This window comes from Pelodiscus sinensis, chromosome 15 (assembly GCF_052426305.1).
Source record: "Pelodiscus sinensis isolate ZL-2025 chromosome 15, ASM5242630v1, whole genome shotgun sequence".
NCBI classification, from domain to species: domain Eukaryota; kingdom Metazoa; phylum Chordata; order Testudines; family Trionychidae; genus Pelodiscus; species Pelodiscus sinensis.
Window position 1 is genome coordinate 19,126,399 of NC_143066.1, and position 23,287 is coordinate 19,149,685.

The 23,287-nt window shown below is 42.5% G+C and overlaps 1 protein-coding gene across 1 annotated transcript in view; it reads left to right on the forward strand.

The window, feature by feature from the left end:
- CPPED1 (calcineurin like phosphoesterase domain containing 1) overlaps positions 1 to 20,991 on the forward strand; it is a 151,933-nt gene extending 130,942 nt beyond the window's left edge. The window contains exon 4 of the mRNA XM_075899349.2: positions 20,839 to 20,991. Within this exon, the coding sequence (XP_075755464.1) occupies positions 20,839 to 20,915 (77 nt within the window). The 3' untranslated portion in view covers positions 20,916 to 20,991. The remainder of the gene's footprint in view (positions 1 to 20,838) is intronic.
- The last annotated feature ends 2,296 nt before the right edge of the window (positions 20,992 to 23,287 follow it).

The window sequence follows — 23,287 nt, forward strand, 5'->3', positions numbered from 1 at the left end:
AGGGACCTCTCTCATGAGCCACTCCTCAATCAGGAGGTGCAATCACGGGTTGCATTGAGGGCACTAGAGGAAGTTCCTCAGAAATTCAGGGGCACAGGGATTCTAGTTCCAGAATTTCTTAAACCTTATCCAAGGGAGGGCTCATGTCCATTATGGATCTTCAAAACCTAAATATATTTATAAGAAAGTTCTGGTTTTGCATGGTATCCCTGGCCACATGATTTCCTCCCTAAATCCAGGGGACTGGTATGCTGCCCTCCACACGAAGAAAGCATACTTCCATATCTCCATCATTCTGGCACACAGGAGGTTCATTATTAATGGTCACCACTATCCTACTGTCCAGCCTCTCCAGCCCCGTGAGTGTGCACAAAATGCATGGCAGTAGCGGCAGCATTTCTGCATGAACACGAGGTACAGGGCTTCCTGCACCTCGACAGCTGACTCATCAAGGGATAGTCCCAGGAATAGGCCCACCATCAAGAGGAGCTGGAGCTCGTGACCTTTGCCAAAGTGGGGTTCATTCTGAACATCCACAAGTCCAAGCTGGCCCCAGCTCAGCGAATAAGAGTTCATTGCCCACGCAAGAGCTTATTTTCCTGAGTCTCGTTTTGAGACAATCATGGACCTCATTCACAGTCCCTGAAGGTTCCCTACCACCCCAGCAAGAAACTGCATGAGGCTCCTGGGGCACATGACAACCTGCACATTTGTCATACAACATACTAGACTCAGTCTCTGGGCCCTTCAAACCTGGTTTGCTAAAGTGTAGAGGCCCAACAGGGACCCATTGAACAGTCTGGTCACTCTCCCTACCTCGGTTCTCCAATCCCTTGATGGGTGGCTGAAGCCACAAGAGGTCTGTGCAGAAGTACCAGTCACCAGCTGCCCACCCACATCTCTGGTCTGAAGAGCACTTGGGTTAAGGTCTCAGTCAGAATTCTCCCTGCACATCAATGACGGGGAACTCAGCACAGTTTGCCTCATCTGCCAAATCTTTCTTCACCAGCTACAGGGCCAGAACATCATTGTACTGACAGATAACACAGCTGCAATGTGCTGTATCACAAACATATTGAAGAAAAACAGTTACGAAAGGTAGGTAAACCGTTTTTTAATTTAGGACATTAAGATGGATTAAATCTGATTTATATTTTAATAAGAAATCAAGGAGAATTTAACTCTAAATATAATTGAATCAACACTTTTCCAAAGTAGTAAAACATTACAGGCAGTCCCCGGGTTACGTACAAGATAGGGACTGTAGGTTTGTTCTTAAGTTGAATCTGTATGGGTATGTCTACACTGCATCCCTAGTTCGAACTAGGGATGCAAATGGAGACAATCGAACTACTTAATGAAGCGGAGATTTAAATATCCCGCACTCCATTAACATGATCTCGCCGGCACGCTAGTTCGAATCACAGCTGATTCGAACCAGGAAGTGCGCGCCGGGACGCGTTAGTTCGGACTAAAGCCCTTAGTCCGAACTAATGTTACTCCTCATTTTTTGAGGAGTAACATTAATTCGGACTAAGGGCTTTAGTCCGAACTAACGCGTCCCGGCGCGCACTTCCTGGTTCGAATCAGCTGTGATTCGAACTAGCGCGCCGGCGAGATCATGTTAATGGAGCGCGGGATATTTAAATCCCCGCTTCATTAACTAGTTCGATTGTCTCCATTTGCATCCCTAGTTCGAACTAGGGATGCAGTGTAGACATACCCTATGTAAGTCGGAACTGGTGTCCAGATTCAGCCGCTGCTGAAACTGATCAGTTTCAACAGTGGCTGAATCTGGACGCCAGTTCTGACTTACATAGAGATTCAACTTAAGAACCCCAGGCATCCCCAAGTCAGCTGCTGCTGAAACTGATCAGCGGCTGATTCCAGGAAGCCCCGGGCAGGGGCTTCCTGTAGTCAGCCACTGGTCAGTTTCAGCAGCGGCTGACTTGGGGACGCCTGGGGCAGAGCAGCTGGGGTGCTGCTGGGTTGGTCCAGTAGCACCGCCGCTAGACCAACCCAGCAGCACCCAAGCTGCTCTGCCCCAGGCATCCTGATTCAGCCGCTGCAGAAACTGACCAGCAGTGGCTGAATCAGGATGCCTAGGGCAGAGCAGCTGGGGAGCTGCCAGGTTGGTCCCGTAGCGCCCAGAGCGGCGCTACGGGACCAACCGGCAGCCCCCCAGCTGCTGTACCACAGCCGCTTGGAGCAAATCCGCGGAGCACGGGGGCAGCGGGACAGCCCAGACGCGTGTGGGCTGCCCGCTGCCTGCGTGTTCCGCTGCTTTGCTTCCTCTCCCTGGTATGCAGACCAAGGGGACGGGGAGCAAAGCAGAGCAAAGCCCCGGAGCACGCGGGCGGCGGACAGCCCAGACGCGTGTGGGCTGCCCGCTGCCCGCGTGTTCCACTGCTTTGCTTCCTCTCCCTGGTCTGCTGGAGACCAGGGAGAGGGCCCCGTTCGTAAGTGCGGATCCGACGTAAGTCGGATCCGCGTAACTCGGGGACTGCCTGTATTTAAAATGGGGGGAAGTTATCTCATCCTAATGTACATGTTAAACAAAGTTTATACCTGGACACATTTACAATATTATCATGGATCATCAATAGGAAAGGTAGGTTGAAGAGTCATTGTAATGCAGGATATAGAATATTTTACACTAGGATGGTGGTGGGTAATGGAAATGAGATTGAATGGAAGTTCTAGCCAGGTAATAACTCCAGGCTTCAATCTGTAGCAATTATATTTACTCAATCTTGAACAAAATAAGTTAAAAGCTATTTCATATGCACAAAGTCCTGTGATGAACTTTTTTGTTTTACAATCAGATTTTCCTTTTATGAAGTCTCTGTCTCTCTCCTGTTGTTATATTAGAGACTTACAGAACCATTTCTCCCATGTAGTGAATGTCAGTGACTACACACAAAATATTGTCAGATACACTAAGCAAGAAAACTGAAAGAGAGAGAAACAATATAGTCTCTTTAAATTTGTCTTTATAGTTGCTGCTTGTAACAACAGCAAGTAAGAGAAATATTAGGCAGCAGTGTGACTTGATAGTATCCATTCAATACTGTTTCATTCAAATCTAATTAGCCTGGATAAGCCACATAGCTAAAATGGTGACACTGATGTCCATCACTAAGCCATCTATTTTCCATTATTTTCTCCTGAATATGAAAGTAAAGCAGGAATATCTACATACTCTCAGATCTTAGTGAGGATCTGATGACTAGTGTGTGTGCGGGGGGGGGGGGGGGGGGTTGGGGAAGAAGGGAGCTAGATACTCAAGCCGTGACTAATAATTTTCATACTGAAAGTGTTTCTCAGTTCTAATTTTTCAGGTGTTTTAAAATGAACGGCCAAGATGTTAGACATGATAAAGCTGATTACATAATTTGCTATCATTTCAAACTTGGGTCATCTGCACTAGGTTATCAATAGTGCAACAGTAGCTGAGTTAATAAGTGCTCATAGGTAACATTCTTGTTAGCATGTGTTTAGGCACAGTTAGCATGAACCTTATGAATAAGGTATTGACAAAAAAATGACAACACTCTTTCCAGTAAGGGTTTTAAAACCTGAATTTATTAACTTTTTTGTTGGAGAGAGAGGAAACTTTAATGATCCATTTTGAACAGAAGGCAATCAATACTGGAACTGAGCAAATAATTGCCTTATTAATTTGGTCCCATCCCTAATACAAAAATCTAGAAAAATTAAAAATAGTTTGGTCAAACAAAAGCTGATCTTTTTTTACCTGGCAAACAACAACGTTTTGTTTGACTCAAACTACTTTTTTGGGGGTTTCATTTTGTTTCTGGGTGTTTCATTTCCAATGTTCCCATTTATTTAAAAACATGAGTGCTCTGAAGCATGCTACTTACTATGTTGTACTTAGCACCTATATTTAAGTATATTTTAAAGTTCTTTTCTATAATTTCCTTTTAATCTGCAAGCACTGTTTCAAAATAGGTTTTTAAACAATTACATCCCAGATTCTGCCCCCCCACCGAACCCACTAACCCAGCTTAGGCACTTCAGAACCTGAGCTCCAGCTGCTAGACTTGTGTTCACCTTCGTGTTGCACCACACAAGGAGGGTGCCCCTTTCACTTCTCATTGGTCACTCAGATAGGCAGTGGGGAGAGTCGTTTCCCAGTGCAGCAGCAGCAGGGACTGAGAGACTCTGCAAAGAAGGACCCATCTTTAATATTGAGGAGAAATGCCCATCTCATGAAATGACATGCTGTCTTGTACATATAAATTCATATTTTTCTTTTCTTGCCTCAATGAATAAAATGTCTCTCTCTCCCCCATGATGTGCTCATATTATTTAGGTAACTGTCTGTTTATTGACTAGGCTGTTGCAGGGAATAGGGAAGTTAAACGTATTTGTAATAATGCAAAAAATACATAATACTTGTCTATTTCGATAGCATACTTGTAAGTACTTTTCTAATAGTGTAATTGGCACTTACATTTAAGTCCATTTTATCAACATTTAAGAGCAACACTGTTTATTTCAAAAATGAATTTGTTTGATTTAAAATTCCAATATCCTGGCAAAACTATTTGCCATATTTGACAAGAATTAGTGATTAGCTTTCTGTGTCCAGGAAAATCTATGTTGCAATGTATTTAATAGATGCTATAAACAACTCATCCTGCTCTAATCAATACCCTTAAAAGAATAAGGAGCCAACTTCTGCTTCAGGTCCATTGACCTAAATGGACTTGTATCAATACAAGCGAGAGCAGAACATGACCTAATTTACAATCTATCTTAACCACAATGGAATTGCTTGGCATATACCACCACTGTATTTTTTTAAAAATCAATTTCTAACCAGCATAAAAATGACAAGTTTGTTGGATTCATTTATTTTGCCAGACATAATTAGCTAATTTAGCATTAATACTGATGTCTTAACTAATTAGAAATGGCAGAGGTCCTTATGGTCACAGTGCCTCATCTTGTTTATGTACAGAAAAATAATTCATACTGTGTTAATTTATGAAGAGTCCACCCATGGAGACACTAATTATCATTCAAGAAAACAAGCTTTTGATGTTATGGAGATATTTCTTTCTCTCCAACAGAGCTGATAATTGTAATTCCTGTCTGTGTATAAGTGCCTTTGGAGTGGGATGCCATAAAAACCTCAAACTGCTGCTGAAACAAAGAATAATTGTATTCTTATGCATTTTAACGGTCCCTGCCCTCACTCTAGGTGAAAAAATGTATAATCGAATGACCACAATTCATCTTTATTTTCAGAAAGCAGCTAAAAGTCTAAGGTCACCTCTGAAGAATTTTATCATGTGTAGAAAATTCAGGTTAAAAACACTAGAATAATTTGTGAGAGAAATCTAATTCTTCATAATTAAATTCAGTCTGAAGGAAAAACCTATGCTGAGGGTGCTGACAGGACTCTCATAATAGCTTTGGCAAAGCAGACTGCCAATTTCTGTTTTTCATTTTACTTTCAGAAGTAAACTTTTCCCTCTGATCGCATCCCTCCCCCCAAAAAGCCTTATCCCTTGAAATCATGCATTTGTTATTTGAATTCAGTCACTTTTCCCTCCTCCCCTTTTACCTTTCTTGATTCAACACTGTCTGATCTTGTGATTCTAAGTAACTAATGATAGAGTATTAGTAGTTCTAAGATGTTACTGTATTATTTTTTACATAGTGCCACTGATATACATATTTTAGATATAAGCAAGGCAGAGGTCTTGCCTGTGAGTGATGGCAAACCATGCATTGAAGAGCATTATTTGAAGCGTTCTTATTTAATTACACGGTTTTATGGTGGTTCTTAATTACTTTTAGATGTTTTAGTGTTAACATGATCAGCCCATGAGGGGAAAGAGCAGAGAGCTGACAGTGCCAAAAGAAAAGCCAACTGGGAGAAGTGGATTTTAAAGAAGGAAGAGAGAGAAGGTGATCAGAATACAAAAATGCTGTAGCATTTTAAAGGGCACCAAAGCAGGGATGGGAGGAGAAGACAAATGCAGAGGGGGATTCCAATCTGAAAGTGACTGCTTTTGTAAAAATGGCACCTTCTAAAGCAGCATACCTGCTCTACTTTAAAAAGGTCACCCCTAACCTTGCAGAGTCAGCACAACCATGAGAAAATGAATTGATTTAGCCAGCTCTTTGTGCATCAATAGAATTCTTAACTAAGTTTCTCAGGTCAGACAAATTTCTGCCTCCAGTGTCTCCTTTGCAGCCCAAAAGAAAACACTGATATTGTGCAGGCCTCAAGAAAGGCAGACTATTTCCTGAAAAAAACAAAGAGCTCCAACTGGATTTTGAGTTCACAGTGTCAGTTTCAGGACTAGCAATGAAACACAATTTTTTTTTCTTGCACCAAATTATGGAAATTTGATCTGGAAGTCTTGACACAGGGGAGACCAGGCACACTGCATAGAAATAGGGGCCTTAGCTAAACTGCTTTTTTATACTGGGAGACAAGGTGTGAGATAGAGGAAACACAAGTTGTGATGTGGTATAGATTAGGGCACTTCAATACAGTGAAATCCAGTTTTTGCCATAGGCTGGGTTTTTCCTAGCAGATTAATAAACTTTTAATATTATGCCATAAAGCCATCAACACCCAGGCTGTGTCTAGACTGGCCAGTTTTTCCAGAAAATCAGCCGCTTTTCTGGAAAAACTTGCCAGCTATCTACACCAGCCGCTTGAATTTCCGCAAAAGCACTGACTTCCTCCTGTAAGAAATCAGTGCTTCTTGCGGAAATACTATGCTGCTCTCATTCAGGCAAAAGTCCCTTTTGCGCAAAGCTTTTGTGCAAAAGGGCCAGTGTAGACAGCTGAGATTTGTTTTCTGCAAAAAAGCCCCGATCGCGAAAATGGCGATCGGGGCTTTTTTGCGGAAAATTGCGTCTAGATTGGCACGGACGCTTTTCCGCAAAAAGAGCTTTTGTGGAAAAGCGTCCGTGCCAATCTAGACACTTTGTTCTGAAAATGCTTTTAACAGAAAACTTTTCCGTTAAAAGCATTTCCAGAAAATCATGCCAGTCTAGACGCAGCCCCAGAGTTTTGTCTTCTGTCTCAGTTGGCTGACAGTACTTAGTGCGTATTGTAGTGCTAGTTGAAGATATAGAGCCTCTTGCAGGAGGTTCTCTGTCCTTGGCAAGACTCTTTCTGACTGCTTGGCTACATCTACATTGGCACCCCTTTCCGGAAAAGGGATGCTAATGAGACGAGTCGGAATTGCAAATCCGTGGGGGATTTAAAAATCCCCCGCGGCATTTGCATTTACATGGCTGCCACTTTTTTCCGGCTTGGGGATAAGCCGGAGAAAAGCATCAGTCTAGACTCGATTCTCTGGAAAATAAGCCCTTTTCCGGAGGATTTCTTATTCCTACTTTCAAGTATTTAAACCCCCCGCGGATTTGCAATTCCGAAGTGTCTAATCTGCATCCCTTTTCCGGAAAAGGGGTGCAGTGTAGACACAGCCCTTTTGTATACCAGCTTTACAATGAAAAATATAATTCTCAATGGTGCTGAGTTCAAGACGTTATCATCATGTGGGTGGTTTTAGTGGCTTAAATAATTATGGATGAGTCCAACACAAGCAAATATTCACCATATTAAATCTGAATGTTTCAGTGCTTAAATATCCATGTTCCCTCACTCTGTGTATTTCCTTGAGCAAGCCACTGAAAGCAAATGCAGTATTGTTTCCACTAATGTTAATGCTGCCAATAAGCCTCTTTTGTTGATATTCGCACTAAGCCTACTTTGCAGCTGTAGTCAGAACACTAATACGCTAATGTCCTTTATGAGAAACACTTATAGGTATGCTAATTATTGTCAAAAATCCCTGCCGTACAGAATTCTGGCAGAAACTCCCTAGCACTGTGATGTGCACATGTCAGACACAGAATTCCAGTATGTGTAATGACATAGCAATAGCGGGGCAAGGTTAGATTTATCTTAGTCTCCCTAATTGTTATCCATCCAATGTGAGGAAACATCGTTCTGCCAACTCAGTTCTGAGCCCTAATGAGTCATCACATCAACACAATGCTGGGTTCTCATGAAGATATGCTCACTGTTTTTTTTTTTAAGTGACAATTCTTGATGTTTTAACAGGGATATTTCCCCAAAATTGCATAGTCAGAGCAGGCAAATGAAAATCAGGGGTGAAAGTAAAATTATTTTCTTCCTGGGATGGTGGGGGAAGAGAGCTTTCAGAAAACACCAGCTGAGGGGACACTTGACCCAACCCCCCCAAACACACACTTGACTCTGCCCTGTCCCCGGCATGCAGCCTCCATGCTCTTCCTTTCCCTATCCCATGTTACCTAGCAGGGCAGTATATCAGTCAGAATTGGCAGTAGGTATGAGACAAGGGAAGGCAATGCCTCCCCTGGGTCTTAGTGCTCACCCACTCTTCCTATCCCTAGTCTGACCATTTTGGCAGGCTCCCACAGCAGGCTGTGTCAGCCTTGTGAGTCTTTCCCCAGTGGATCTATTAATATAAAAGTGAAAAGCTTGCCAAACCTACTAGCATAACATTGAATCTGTGAAAGCCCCATTAACTGGTGATAAAGCCATTTAATAGACATGTTCCTATCCAGAGGTATAATCTGTCAGTTTCTGAACTTACTGACAAAAACAGCCGTGCATTACTGTAATAGGATAAAGTTTGCTTGAAATAGTTTGTTGCTGGTGGTCATAAAATCACATTGCTCAAAAAAAAAATCTTTGCGTCAATTTTTAGGTGCACAATCTGAGTATTCATCTTAACCCTTAAGTGTTTGGATCTTCAGACATATTTTTTTTAAAATAAAGTCTTCAGAAGACTACCCTTATCTAAAACACAAACTTTAATGACTATAGTATAAAAACTTGCTTCCAAAGTCTTCCTATCCATCTCTGCTCCCCTGTCCTCCCCTCGTTGAAGAGAGCCCTTAAAGCCTGGTGTTCAAACTCATTTAACTTGGGGTCATTGTGGGCATGTCTACACAGCAGGGCTAAAGCTGAAATAAGCTACGCAACCTGAGCTACGTTAATTGCGCAGCTTCAGTCGAAATAGCTTAATTCAGCGTTTGGCTCTGTCTACCCAGGAGGAAGTCCAGGAATGAGCACTCTTCCTCCAACTTACCTTACACCTTGTAAAATGAGGATTACAGGCATTGGCGTAGAAGTCCTCCAGCTCAACGTTATTTTGACATTATGTCGAAATAACAGCTTGTAGTGTAGATGCAGACTATGTTATTTCGGAATAATGTTAGTTATTCTGAAATAACACTGCTGCGTAGACATAGCCTGTCAGTCCTCAAATTCTTCTAGTGGGCCAGCGGGCACTCTCCTCTGGCAGGACCCTAGGGGCTGGGGGGTCTCCCCTCCCATTCATCCCCCTGCCGTCCCTAGGCAATTTAAAGCCTGCTGTGGGCCCCATCCACCAGCATCAGCACTGCAGTGGGGTTACTATGGCTTCCCGCTGCTAGCTCTATACTGATGCCAGCGTGTCCCTGTGACTGGTGATGGGGCTTTGCAGAGCCCATATGTGTAATCTGTGAAACTATTAACTTATTTTGTGAAACTGACTAGCTATCAGTAATGCCAGCTGTCCTGCTTTGACTACAAGCTTCCTGATAATTGGGGTTTTATTTTTCTGGACAGCCCCAGCCATGTTAAATTAAGTAGATTAAATAGAATTAAGCCTGTTCTGGAAACTTCACTACCTGATGCCATTGTGCCACTTCAGCTGTGACTGCGCTGACATTAGTAGATGCTCCTTGTTTGTTGGTGCATGGTATTAGAAGAGACTCCCAGCCAACTTTCACTTAGTTTTCTTTTCTTTTTAAAGGGAGACTTTAGGGCTCATGGTTTGTGGAGAAAAACTAGAAAACGTGCCCCTAGTTTAGCCAAAGACCTCAAACACCAATGCCAAATAAAAAGATCCTCAAGTGTGTTTTTATCTGTGATTTCAAGAAGGCATCCTATTTCTGTGGGGTGAGGGGAGGTGGTTCATGCATTTTGAATGCTTGGTGTTGGCAATACAGGACATGCAAGTTGATAGTGGCTCCCCGGTGTCCAGGAACCCAGATAGAGACCAGGATCCTACAAAAGAGATGAAACTGAGTCCTCATCATGACACTCCCGTGTCCTCATGATCCTCATGCTGGGACGCCCCCGTTCCAAGCTAATATCCACGTCCTGGCCCTGGGATGCCCCAGCCTCATCCAGGGTAACCAAAAGTGAAACCCGCCAGCCCTGTCTGACAGAAATGTGTCAGCTCAAGTGGCTCCCTGGTCAGCATGGTTCACACTGAGGCAGAAGCACCCAACGCGGCTTCCCAAGTGAGTAGTACCCTCTGTGGTTGGGACCATGTGGGTGCTGGGGGCCTGGGTGCTTCTGGTAGCCATGTGAAGGTACATCCCTCTATGCCACCCATCCACCACCCCCAACCCTTTGTTGGCAGCCACATGGGCCTGATTAAATGACTTTTTCAAAATATTTCATGGGCCAGATTGAGGAAGTGCAGGGAGTGTGAAACCCCTGCCTTGAGGGGACCAAACCCTTTTTCTTCCAGATCATCAGAAGAAATGGAAACTTATTTGTTCCGCTATTTGATGAACTAGTTTTAAGAGAACCTTCCACCAAAACCAGTGCCTAATAAGAGCCTTTGTTATGCCTAAAATCTTTGGAAACATATTTATAACATAAACATGATCGAATTTCATAAACATGTCTATTGTTATGGAAATCACACAAAATAAGGTAGTGTTACCTTTTTCTAAAAGCAATGAACTTTGTTATGAACACACTAAGCTACTCTGCTTAATTTAAAATAATGTGTTTGTTTCAGTGTGTTAACTATGTGATAATCTGGAATGATAGCTTTATGAACGCATAAGAGTACATTTCAAAAGTAAAATCATCTTAGAAATACCGATTAGGAAAATGTAAAATAGAGAAGAGCTGCATCACGTATTCCATAATATTTAATATTGTATTCAGCAGCACAGCTGACTTGCCCTTATTACTAAGATTTTGCAAATAAATCTGATTAACTTCAGGGAGTATCAAAAAACCTGTGACTGATTTTTTTTATTCTCAAATTTAGTGCTTTTAATTAGGTGCCTTCTGCATGTCTGGGCTCCACAATCTGGCATGAAGTGGAAATATGTTCCATTTTTTTAGACATACATTTTAGAAGAGATTTTATTTTCAATGTAATTTGCTACATTTGGGTTCAGGGATTTGGCTGGAAGGGGTGAGGAAAGAAGGGGAGGGAAGAGAAGAGAGAGACCGTGGGCAGCATGGGGACAGTGGAGCAGAGGTGGAGTATGGGCAGGGCCACAGGCTGGGGAGCTCGCCACCCCAAGCAGCAGCTTCATCCACTTCCCATGGCAGCCAAAAGATCTGCCAGCAGTTCTGCTACTTTCCTTTCTCCGCCCTTGCCAGCGGGGAAAGGAGAAGCAGCCCCAGTCCTGCCCCTCTTTGAAGCTTCTCTCATTGCCCCTCGCTGGCTCCATCTGTACAGATGGCCATAAAGTCACTATACAGACCCAGCAGCTTGGACCCAGCTCTAATAGTGCACTCCCCTCAAGTGTATTATAGCTATGCTGACCATACGTCCTGATTTTTCCGGGACAGTCCCACATTTAAATACTCTGTCCTGGTGCCCCATTAAATGGTGAAATGTTCCAGAAAGCCCCACCAGACATTTCACTACTTGATGGGGATGCTGATGCAGCACAACAGCCTCCTTCCTCTCCTGCCCAGCTGGGCACGTAGGGCAGCCTGAACAACTTCCAGTGCCATGCACCCTCCCTTACCCTCCCTCCCCCCATGCAACCACCTCTGCCGCAAGGGGTCCTGGTCCGGCAGCACCACCTCCTCCTCCTCCGGGCTGCCTTGGAGCCCTGGCAGAAGCAATGTGGAGCCATGCTGGAGCACTGTGGGGCAGGATGTGCTCAGGCTCGGTAAGTGCTGGGACCGTAGCAGAGGCCGCCAACAATGCTATTTTTAGTACTGCTGTCCAGGTCCCTTCTGGCGGCCCCGGCTCAAGCTGGAGTCATGCGGCAGCTTCACAAGGCCCATTCCAGCTGGGGCAGCTTCACTGGAATGGTCCTCATGCGGCTTCCGCTTGACTCCACCTGGAGCTAGGCAGCCCATGGGGACCAGGACCAAGGAACTAAAAATAATACCACAGGTGGCCTCAGCTCCAGTCCTGGCACACGGTCCTGCCCCAAGAGCATCTGGGGCTTCTGGAGCCAGGCCATGGTACTAAAAATAGTGCCACAGCCCAACTCCAGCCCTGCAGACTGCTTTCCACATTGAAGGCAGGTGAGGGAAGGGGGAAGAGAGAGAACTAAGGGGGAAGAGGAGGTGAGGAGAGAAAGGAGCTTGTGCTGAAGAGACAGGGGGCCAGGGCAGGAGAAGAACAGGGAAGGCACCAAGGGACAGGGTAAAGGAGAGACAAATGCCAGGGGGCCAAGAGGAGATAATGAGGAAAAGGGGGAGAGGAGGGGAGGGAAGGGGTCAGTGGGGATAGGAGAGGGAAGGGGACAGGGTGATGGGGGGAGAGGAAAGGGGAAGGACAATGGAGGCAAGAGGGAGGAAGAGAAGGGAGGAGTGGGTGTCATAGAAGAGGGGTTGAAAGGAGGGATAGGCATGAGGAAGGAGCAAGTCAGATGTGAGGGTGCAGAGGGATGTGAGGAGAACTGGGCAGAGGGTGGTGATGGAGTGGGCACGAGGGCAAGGAGGGGAGGGGCTGTCAAGGAAGGGGGAGGCATCAGGAAGTTGCAGGTGCCAGAGGTTTGTAAGGGTGAAGCAGAAGGGCAGACACATGGAGGGGAGGGACGGGCACCAGATGAGAGAGGCAGGGCAGGTGGGTAGAGGGAGGTGTTAAGAGAGGGGATGGGAAGGGGTACTTTAGATGATCAGAATGGGGCTAGAGTAGGAGTGGACACAGGGGGAAGAGAAGGGCTGGTGCAGGGGCAGGTCCCCAAAGCTCTGAGGGGACCGATAAGGGCAGGAGCCAAGACAGCAAAGGAGGGTGAAGGGTGGGGGGCAGCAGCAAGCACCAGGGGAGCTGATGAGGGGAGGGGAAGGGAGTAGACATGGCAGCAGAGGGAAAAGAGAGATATTTATAAGATATTTATTAATAACTTGGGTGCCACAGTGGCTCACATCCGAACAAGTGCACATGAACTCAATACTGGTGCACAAGATAAAATACACTCCGCTCATGGGAGGAAAATCTTAGAGGAAATACTTCCCTCAGCCTCTCCCCTCGAGTTAACGCAATGCAAGTTGGGTTAATTCAATTTCATGATAGTTGCATGGGGGGTGTTGTGGGGGCCAAACTCATCCCTAATGGTAGGAGGATGGTGGGAGTTCTTAGAGAGGTCACATGACATCCTTTACTTCTGTTCATGTGTCCCTCTTGACCCCAGGAACACTCCCTCCAGGGGTGGGACTTCTTGTGGTTGGGGGTGTGGCTAACGGGGGTCAGGAGGTGTGGCTAATGGGGGGGAGCGTCAGACAACGTGGATAATGTGTCCCTAATTTTGGTTCCAAAACTATGGTCACCATAATTTTAGCACCTGTTCTACAACAGTGACAGCCACAGTGCTGCTCAGTGCTAAGCTTCTGTGAGGAAGCACTCTTTTCCCATCTCCCATGCCTGCTGCTCCTCTACCGAGTCAGTTTATAATTGCCAGGTACAGTCAGGGCAAGATTCTTCTGTCAGTCTCACAAGGTTACTGGGACAGTAAAGAACACAAAGAGAGAATCAAATAAATTAGGTTGATTTCATACCTGCATTTCTCTGGTATCAACAGATTTGCGCCACATGGACACCTTTTGTAACTGCATAGATAACAGTGGAATACCATTAGGGCTGTGTGTGGCTTGGTAATTACAGATTTTTAATCCATTTTGGGTTAATTTTTTAAATAAAAATTGTTCCTTTGGCCCATACTGGAGTGGGGAAACACTAGCAGTGGTTTGCTTCCATGCTAGTTCCTGTCCTCCCCACCCCGTGAAAGCAATTTTATTAATCGTTTGGTTGTCAGACATCCCCAGGTCAGGAAACTCAAAGTTGTTAGAGCTGCTACTGAGAGACATTTGCATTTAAAAAGATATGGTACAAGCTGCATACATTGTATGGCAAGAACAGAGTTGCAGCCATCACTATAACCTTTAGATTAAACTCCAGCCTAAATGAAATCCAACTCCAATACAGCAGACATAAAATAAGAAAATAAGCTAGTTTAAAGTGACTGAGATAAACCAAAATTGCTTTAACCACTCAGGTGAAAAATAAAGCCACACTTTCATTCAAAAACACAGCTCCCCCTCTGAAACTTTCATTCAGAGGGAGCAAAAGGTGATGGCTTTTTATTTTTCAAATGACATTTTCATCTGTTTTCTAAAAGCAACTATCCATTAGAACGTTTATCAATTGCAGGAGGTTGACTAAGAATACCTTTTTAGCTCTAAAAGGCCTGTGAAAAGTCTGCTTCCCATTTTAAAAGCAGAGTGTTATTTAAACTTTGGGTAGCTAGCAACTTACTGAACATAAATATTGTTCAATGCTTTAAATGTATCCTCTTTATATTTCTCTAAGCTTATTGTAAAACCAAAGAAAGACTTTGGCTCAAAGGTTGCAATAGGATGCTGAAATTGCTAATAACTCCAATAGGTTGACCTCCCAGCATTGCTTGATTGTCCAATCATATTCCTTCATGTAACTCTGAGTCTTCCTCTTCAATTTCTTTGCAATGTCTGCATGGAAATTGAGGAAGAAGACTGCTCTGCACTTCCCTACTAAAAAGGGGACATATAGAGTGTGTCTAGACTACAGGGTTTTGTCGACAAAAATGGACTTTTGTCGACAAAACTATACCTGTGTCTACACTGCCACTGAGTTCTGTCGACATAACGTTGACAGAACTCAGGAGTTTTGTCGACAGCTGTAAACCTCATTCTATGAGCAATAATGCCTTTTGTCGACAGAGTCCTGTCGACAAAAGGCGTTATTGCATCTACACTGTCTTTTGTGTCTACATTGTCATGTCAACTACGCGGCTTGCTTTGTCGACAGAACTGGATGTAGTCTAGACACTCTTTGTTGACAGAAGCTTTGTCAACAGTATCTGTCGACAAAACTTCTGTTGACAAAAGCTTGTAATCTAGACATACCCTGAAAGTCACAAAGGGTGTGTCTACACGGCAGAGTTATTTTGGAATAACAGCCGTTGTTCCAAAATAACTATGTGAGCGTCTACACAGTTATTCTGTTATTTCGAAATAATTTTGAAATAACAGGTGGCTTATTCTGAAATCTGAAACCTCATTCTACAAGGAATAACATCTATTCAGAAATAGCTATTTCGAAATAAGGCGTGTGTAGACACTCCACAGCTGATATTTCGAAATAGCCCCTCACCAGGACCATTCTAAGTTATTCCTCCCCACTGCCTCCACAGGGCTCTAAATCGAGATTGTATGTCTATATTAGGGAAGCCTGCCTCAGACTAAATTTGAGGCTTCCCTGCAGTGTAGGCGTGCTATTTCGAAATAAGCTATTTCGGATGAACTACTCAGGAATAGCTTGTTTCTAAATTAATGTGAATCGTAGATGTACTCAAAGATGGCAACTTAAATATTTCTGTGAAAAAGATTAGACCACAGAAACTACTTAGCTAGTCACAATGCAAAATGTCAGCTACCAAACCAGTGACTTACAGCTGGATGAAAGGAGAATATGACCATTACAGAAGTATATCAAAATCTACTTAATGATCCAGGATTTAATAGTGGGCATTAACACAGCACATTAGCTTTATAGAGTGTGCATCGGATTTTTTTTACATTTTGACAGAGGTGTCATTTAGTTTGATCATTCTTATTGATATTAATTTGTACTACAATCCCAATACTGGACAAAAAGTGTCAATTAAGCTTAAATCCTTTTCAACAATATCAGTAAGATTACTGATTCAGCTGAAGAACGAAATAGGAACTAGCTTTTCATATGAGCAGCCAATCTCACCCCAATAATGATCAGAGTTTCAATTACTGGAAAAGGGAGAACCGGGTCTGTTTCCATGACCTAATGTGAATAGAGAAGTAATAGACTGATTAGTCTAGAGAACAGCATCCACTATTGCTATGTTGCAATTTAGTCCAGGAGATAAATGCATATTGCTTCATACGCAGCCCAACCAAAATATACTTTTTTCTCCTCTTATCTTGGAGGGCTGCCACCAAAAGGGAATTGGAGAGAAATATTTGATAAATTTACCTTATTTTTAATTAAATCTTACTTCACTAGGATGTGTGCAAGTAATATTTTCAGTGTAGTTGTTTAAACTTTAGAATTAGTTTTGCAGTGCTAGTTTGTTAGTAGAATTAGTCTGCAGTAAAATCAGAATATCAGAGTATAAATAAGATATGGGAAACAGTGAAACAAGCTATTTGGAACATATGAAATGGAGGAATCATAGGAAAGCCTATGCAAATACTGTAAGAACTTACCTGGTAATAGGTACTTTTATATGTCAGGATTCTACTTGGTATTTACAAAAGTATTGTATTTATTTTAATGCTGTTATTATTTCACCAATAGCTGTTTGTGTTGATGATAATCTTAAAATATATCTAACACCTCTTTATTAATAATACATACATTTAATGCCTCTCCTCATTGTCCTCTAAGGAACAGCAATACTACTGTTAATGTGCTTCCTCATTAGAGATGTGTTGTATTTTTGATTGATCTAACAAGCTGATAACTTCAGTAGTTTGACCTTCCAGCATTGCATGATCTTTGTATTTCACTCAAATCCTGTGAAGTTTATTTTTAAGTCTTCAACATTGTAATTATGCTCCCTTGCCTTTGGTTTACTAGAAATCCATTTTAAGTAGAGCTCATTCCACTGGTGCTTGTATATTAACTTAATATTGAAGATAAGTATAACCAGAAAGATTCTAGGCATCTAGAAAGCATCATAACTGAATGCAATTAAATACGTTACAATTTACTGTGCATTTTATTTTGTTTCTCCATTTTTGTATTATCAGCAAAAGCGGTTATTTCATCCCAGATGACCTTAAATATTAATTCCAAAATTGATGAAGATTAGCATCAATAAACTCAATTAAGTCAATATTAGGAGCTATAAGGAAAAAAACCTGGAAAAAAACAGATATTGCCAAATCCAGCAACCCCAGTCTAACATGTAGCATGCTCAGAGCAGGATTAGGTACCCTCAAGCTACAAATTCTAGGATCTCATTCAGCAAAAGTATTTAAGCATATCAGCAAAAATGCTTACATTTTGTTAATGCTTAAAAGTACCTTGCCAAATTCATGGCCCTTCTCATCACCATTTTAACTTGCGTTCACAGTTAGAGAATTCCACATTTCTGCTCTGCAGAATCAAACTCCATGTCTATGTTTTATTTTTTCAAAAGAAGAAAGGGTAGTTTCCTTTGGAAGGGGAAACTGATGATAAGACTCAGGGATTTCCTAGTGTTTCTTTTTTTGTGTACAAACATGATTGCACCCAAGCCCCCTTTTCCGGAATACAGCAGAAACAGACAAGAGGCAGGCAGTTGCCATGCTAAGAAAGCCAAGACTGCCCTTCCAGCAAGTATGATGCCTCTGTTCTCTCTTGGGCCATGCTCACAACTGCGTCTTTCGCTTTCTGCCTCCCACAGACAGAACTGTAACCAATAAAGTCCCTGCCTTTACCATCAATCTCACTGAAAGCCCCAGCCCATAGGCTTAGGTTCTGATCAGCATTGCTATGAGGCTGATTGCTTTTGGCAGTGGCTTGCTATTGTTTCAGCTATCTCTGCAGAGAGGGATGTTTAATTGCTCTGTATGTTGAGCCTGAATGAAAAGTGGCTAGGGCATTAACACCTTTCAACATCATATTTAAAATGAAATAAATGATTACATCACAAGAGTAAACGTCTGTTTACCTGGCTATGAATTACTATGGACTAATGCAGGGCTACTCAACGTAGGAAGCCCTGGGGGGGGCCACAATAATACTCATAACACATGCCAAGGGCCACAACTCAAGTGGGGTTGTAGATACATGCAAATATATATGCAAATATATGCAAATAGCTTCTTTTACACTTTGATGGGCATGAATGCAAAGATAAAGGCAAGACTACACACCACACAGCTCCCATTTAAGTCAGTTCTGCTGATATTAATAAAATGCAATATTTACCTGATTTCCACCCATATGACAGCACTTTTAATGAGAAATGACAGTCCAGGAATTTAACTACTAAAACGCATATCAACAGCAGACCATTATACTGACTACTTTTTTGTTCTGGCTCCCACCCATAGGCTGCTTGTGGATCCCTGCATAAATCCAAACTGCACCACGGGCCACAAACCCAAAGGTCGGGGGCTGCATGTGGGCCACAGGCCATGTGTTGAGTAGCCCTAGACTGATGTTTTTTCATTGCCTGATGGTTACGTAACATTTTGTAATAACTTTGGCTTTACAGTGATGCTAATGAAAAACACTGTGCTGTATACTTGACAGGAAGATGTTGGTAAACTTGGTCAATATAATGTTAATTATCAAGGTCTCATGTTCCATACGATCTGTTAGAATACATAGATATTAAATTATTTACCCTTGAAAAGATATAGGAGCAAGTCCTAATTAGGAGAATAAAATTTCTAAAAAATTTCAGCTAACATTATTAAGCACCTTATTTGTGAAATATAATTAACAGTTGATTCATAGTGAGAACAGTTTCTTGCCTTTTGAACATGCAATCTGGTGGGCTGAGGGGGAAAGATTGAGTTTTTCTTTTAAGACTCAGCATGGTGGTTTGAAGAACACAAGATGAATTGTTGCAATTTACTTTGATCTCACGTAACTTTGTTTCTGGGATGTCTCAGTGCACTATTTTATAGAGGATTCTACAGAGGATTATATCTTTTTCCTCCTCATGTCATGATTAATAGCAGGCTGTAAAACCAAAATTCCATTTGAAAAAGATTTCATATGGGTATAGGACTTGGGTATGTGTGGGAAACACTATAAAATAGCTACACCTTCGATATTATCATTTTGCCAGGAAAAGTAAAAATAGTAATTAAATATAGTTTATTAAATTGTGCATTGTAGGGTGTTCACTGCATTCTTGTCATTTTGCATTGACTGTACCGTTCAATATTGCTTTAGCAAAGATCCATCTTCTCTACAAATCATTTTTGGAGCTGTTCAGTCTTGTACATTATATTTTAAAGGAATCTTCCGGAAGGAAGGAAGAAATGGGCCTAGCTATGCTACAGTTAACGTTTCTCTATAAACACAATCCCTTGTAATGCAGCACCATTCTACATACCATTCCTTGCTGCACTACAAATGGAATCCTGCTGCAAAATGGCACCGGGCTTCAGCGCTAAGTCACGTTTTTACATCTAGCATTAGTAGTGACAGAACACGTGGGTTGATTGCTAATCTATGCACAGTGAGTGGATTGTCTCAGACCAATTTCTAATAGAGAAGTATTCATAACACAGTCGTCATTGCCACCGCCACTCCATTTGGCACCGACATTATCAGTTGCAGAGAGGTCAAGAACTAGGAAAGGAGACCAAATTAACATAGCATGACTGACTCCATGGCAGGGTGTCACTACAAATGTTGTGGTCCACCAGTTCCCCAAATGTGGAAGCCTGATGGATGTACCACAGCCTCAGAGAGTCAGCCATGATCGGCATGCCAGACTCTAGGCTTTAAGCTCTTGGGGTGCTCTCAAGAACTCTTGCCCATTTCAAACAAGGCAGAGTGTTTCTTGATTATTGGAAGTTAACATGGCATCCAACAGCAACCTAAGAAGTTCCTGACAGTACATTAATTAATCCCAATTCCTCCAAGGCCAAGCTGAGAAGGAAAGTGGAATTTATGGGAAATTTACATTGCCAGGGTGACAACTTCCATCTTTGTTTATAAACCAGTTAAAATGTTGGTTCAGAGAGGAGCTTGTAACGTACTCAGTGTTCGGGCCCTGACCTGGTGAAGCACTTATCTTAATGTTCAGCCCTTGAGCAGTCCCATTAAAGACCGAATCCTGAGGAAGACGTTACAGTTCATGAATACTGTTTAAGTGAAAATATTACAAAATACTATTTCACTACATCGTTGTGACCAAAACTTAAAAGCCATTAAAGTGCCAACATGATTTAGAAGCCTAAAGCCCAGAGATACTCAATGGAATTCAGATTCTTTCATTTACGTGCTTTTGAAAATGTTATCTACTTTCAAATAGGTTTGTCCCCAAATTAATACTGTGTAAAACACAAATTAAATTAGAGAGAGAGAGAGAATATTCATTTAAGGGTATACTTTTGATTTAAAAAATAATATAGTTTAATAGTAAAGCCTGCTCCAAAGCCCATTGATGTCAATAAAGTCTCACACACATTTCAACGATCTTTGGATGAAGCGGTGTTTGAATACTAAGGACTTGACTACATGTAAAATGCGGCAGCAGCAGTGCAAATACACGGCTGCAGCTGCACTGCTGTACCACCTCAGTAAAGGCATTACATACACTGTCGTGAAAGAGTCTATCATTGGTGTTGGATAGTAATGCACCTCTCTGATGTGGAAGCTAGATCAATATGAGAATTCTGTTCACTTGCCTTCAAGCCTGGGGTCATTTTAACTGCATTGTTCCAGGTGTGAATTTTTCATACTGAGCAATGTAGGCATACCAACCTCATTTCCTGGTCTACGAGAGCAAGTATCTAAGGACCTGAGTCTCATAACTATTTCCTTTCTTTACTTTCCACAGACTCACTTGCCAATGTACTGAAGGCAGAAAAGACTAAAGAACATTTTAAAATCAACCTCATTGTGAAATCTCAGTGAAGACACCTGGTTAAAGCAGAAAGGTTCACACATGATTTTCCTCTTACTATTTCTGAAATAAAGAGCCAAAAAGGGATCAAGTGTGCCCTGTGCAATCATTTGTTTTTCAGTAGGCAAAGTTAGAGGACCTCTTCTCTGACTCTGACGTGGATTCTACGCTCATTACTTTAATGCTTCCTTGTGCCCAGTGTTCTCACTAGAAGAACTTAAAAGCTGTCGCCAGCTGTGAACACATGGCTTTATAGTGAGACACACAATGCATTAAAACGATACAGTTTTACTTTTGTGGGTTCTTATTTTGCTAAGCCAAAATCGTATCAACTTAAATGTGACAAAATGGTCTTAAATTTGTATTTTTGGCAGGAACTTAACAGGAATTGTTCATCTCGTTCTATATTTTCAGACTGTTTAAGGGGGTAAGGAGAAAAGGGGAAAGAGGGATTCAAAAGGTTTTTCTTGTTCAGTTGAACAGTCCTTGCTAACTGGCACCATAACTGTTGTTACGTGATTGTTCAAATGCATAGAACTTTTTTATTACCTCAGTCTTGTGCACACCTTGTTACAGTGATAGGGACTGAATAAGACACATGACCAATGCATTTTAATACACTTAGAAGTCTTGGCAAAAACATTTATTGGACAGAGCCTTTTAATAAAAAAAAAATCTATGTTAAGAGTTTGCGTATTTGTACAGCTTTTGCAAAGCTCAACAGAGTTTTACTCATATTAAGATTTTAGAAGGTTTCAGAAACATGGCTCAAAAACATGCAATGTACTGAAATTGTGAGCCACTTTATAAGAGATATCAAAGGAGAAAAAGGACAATTAATAATCCTCCAAAATATTCTGATTTGCTGACTTGACCCTAGTATCAAACTAATTTGGAATGGCTGCATTCAGCAATGCTAATATTTGCCATCACTATTTCTGTTCCTGGGTATTAGAATTTACTAATCATAGTGGAAAACTTCCAAAGACACCAGGACATTTTAGTACATGGTATCCAGCAGCAACCGAAAATCAATGGCAGTGGTGTTGCTGCTTTCTCTACTTATAATGTTATGATTCCATATTATTACTCCAAGCTAGGTCAAACATATTTGATGAATAATGTATTCAATGAATTTCATAATATATTTTCAATAAATTATTCAAATTTTTATTATTCATGCATTTTAGCATGATACAATATAGTTCAAGCATTTATTCAGTTTATTTTGAGACAACATTTAATAAATTATTCAAAAAAAATTAAGCAATTATTCAGCCAGGACTGATTATTAGCAACACGTCACCTGGTGCTCTGTGGTGTGTCTAGTTTTTTTTCTTCACCTGAGAAAAAATGTCCAGCTGTGGGAAGACATGTTGTGGTGATGGCAGGTTGTGTTATGCAAGGTTCTGAGCGGAGGGAGCTGGACAAGCCACAGGAGAGTGGGTTCTCTATCTTGGTCTCTGAGCAAATGCTTGAAGTGCCTGAGAACTGGGCATTTGGTGCCAGGCTGAAAGGATGAACTGTCCTGCATGTTGTTAGCCCATTTCATTTCACGACTTGTATGTGTATGGAAATAAAATAAGTTCCACTTAGACATGGGGGACATGCAATGGAGGCTAAGGGAGGGTAAGCCTCTCCAAACCTCATGCCGCTTGGTGGGGGGACAGTGTCAGATTTGGAGCACCCTGAAAAATCCACTCCGCCATGCCCAGGGGATGGAGGGGCCACAGCAGGGGCACAGAGCTTTCCTGGTTGCACTCAGGGCTGCAGCAGGGGGTGAGGGAGCTAGAAGACAGTGGGGCCTTGAGGGGAATGAGGTAGAGTGGAAGTGGAACAGGGCAGGGGTCTGGACTCAGACCTCCAGCCACAGCAGAGTTCTGCCACAGGGCTGGCTGAGGCTGAGAGCTCAACCACCCTTGCCCTAACCTGAGCTCTCAGCACACCCCCTGTGTCCCAGCCAGCACCATGTGGGGGAGGGGCCAAGCTTTCAGCCCCACTCCCATCCCAGCTGGAACAACAGGAGGGAGGGGCTGAGAGCAGTGAGTGAGTTGAGCAGTAGCCTCAACCAGAAGAGGTGGGGCCTTGGCTAGAAGAGGAGGGGCAAGGGGCAAGCCTCTCCAAGAGGAACTTTCACTCACCACCCCGTGCACTTTAGAATATACCTGTACTCGGTGTCACTAGCCACTGTCCAGTTGGAAGCCAAGCTTCAAGGCCTTGGACATCTACCACCACATAAACCGTTTAAAAGACATCTTAAACAGCGTCCAATTCCCTTCCTTCCCCCATGTACAGAGGTTCTTAGTTTGGTTATTTAAGAGATTTATTTTTTCCTAAAGTGAAACTTTCGCACATATGCAAAGTTCCAAACCCAAACTGAGCC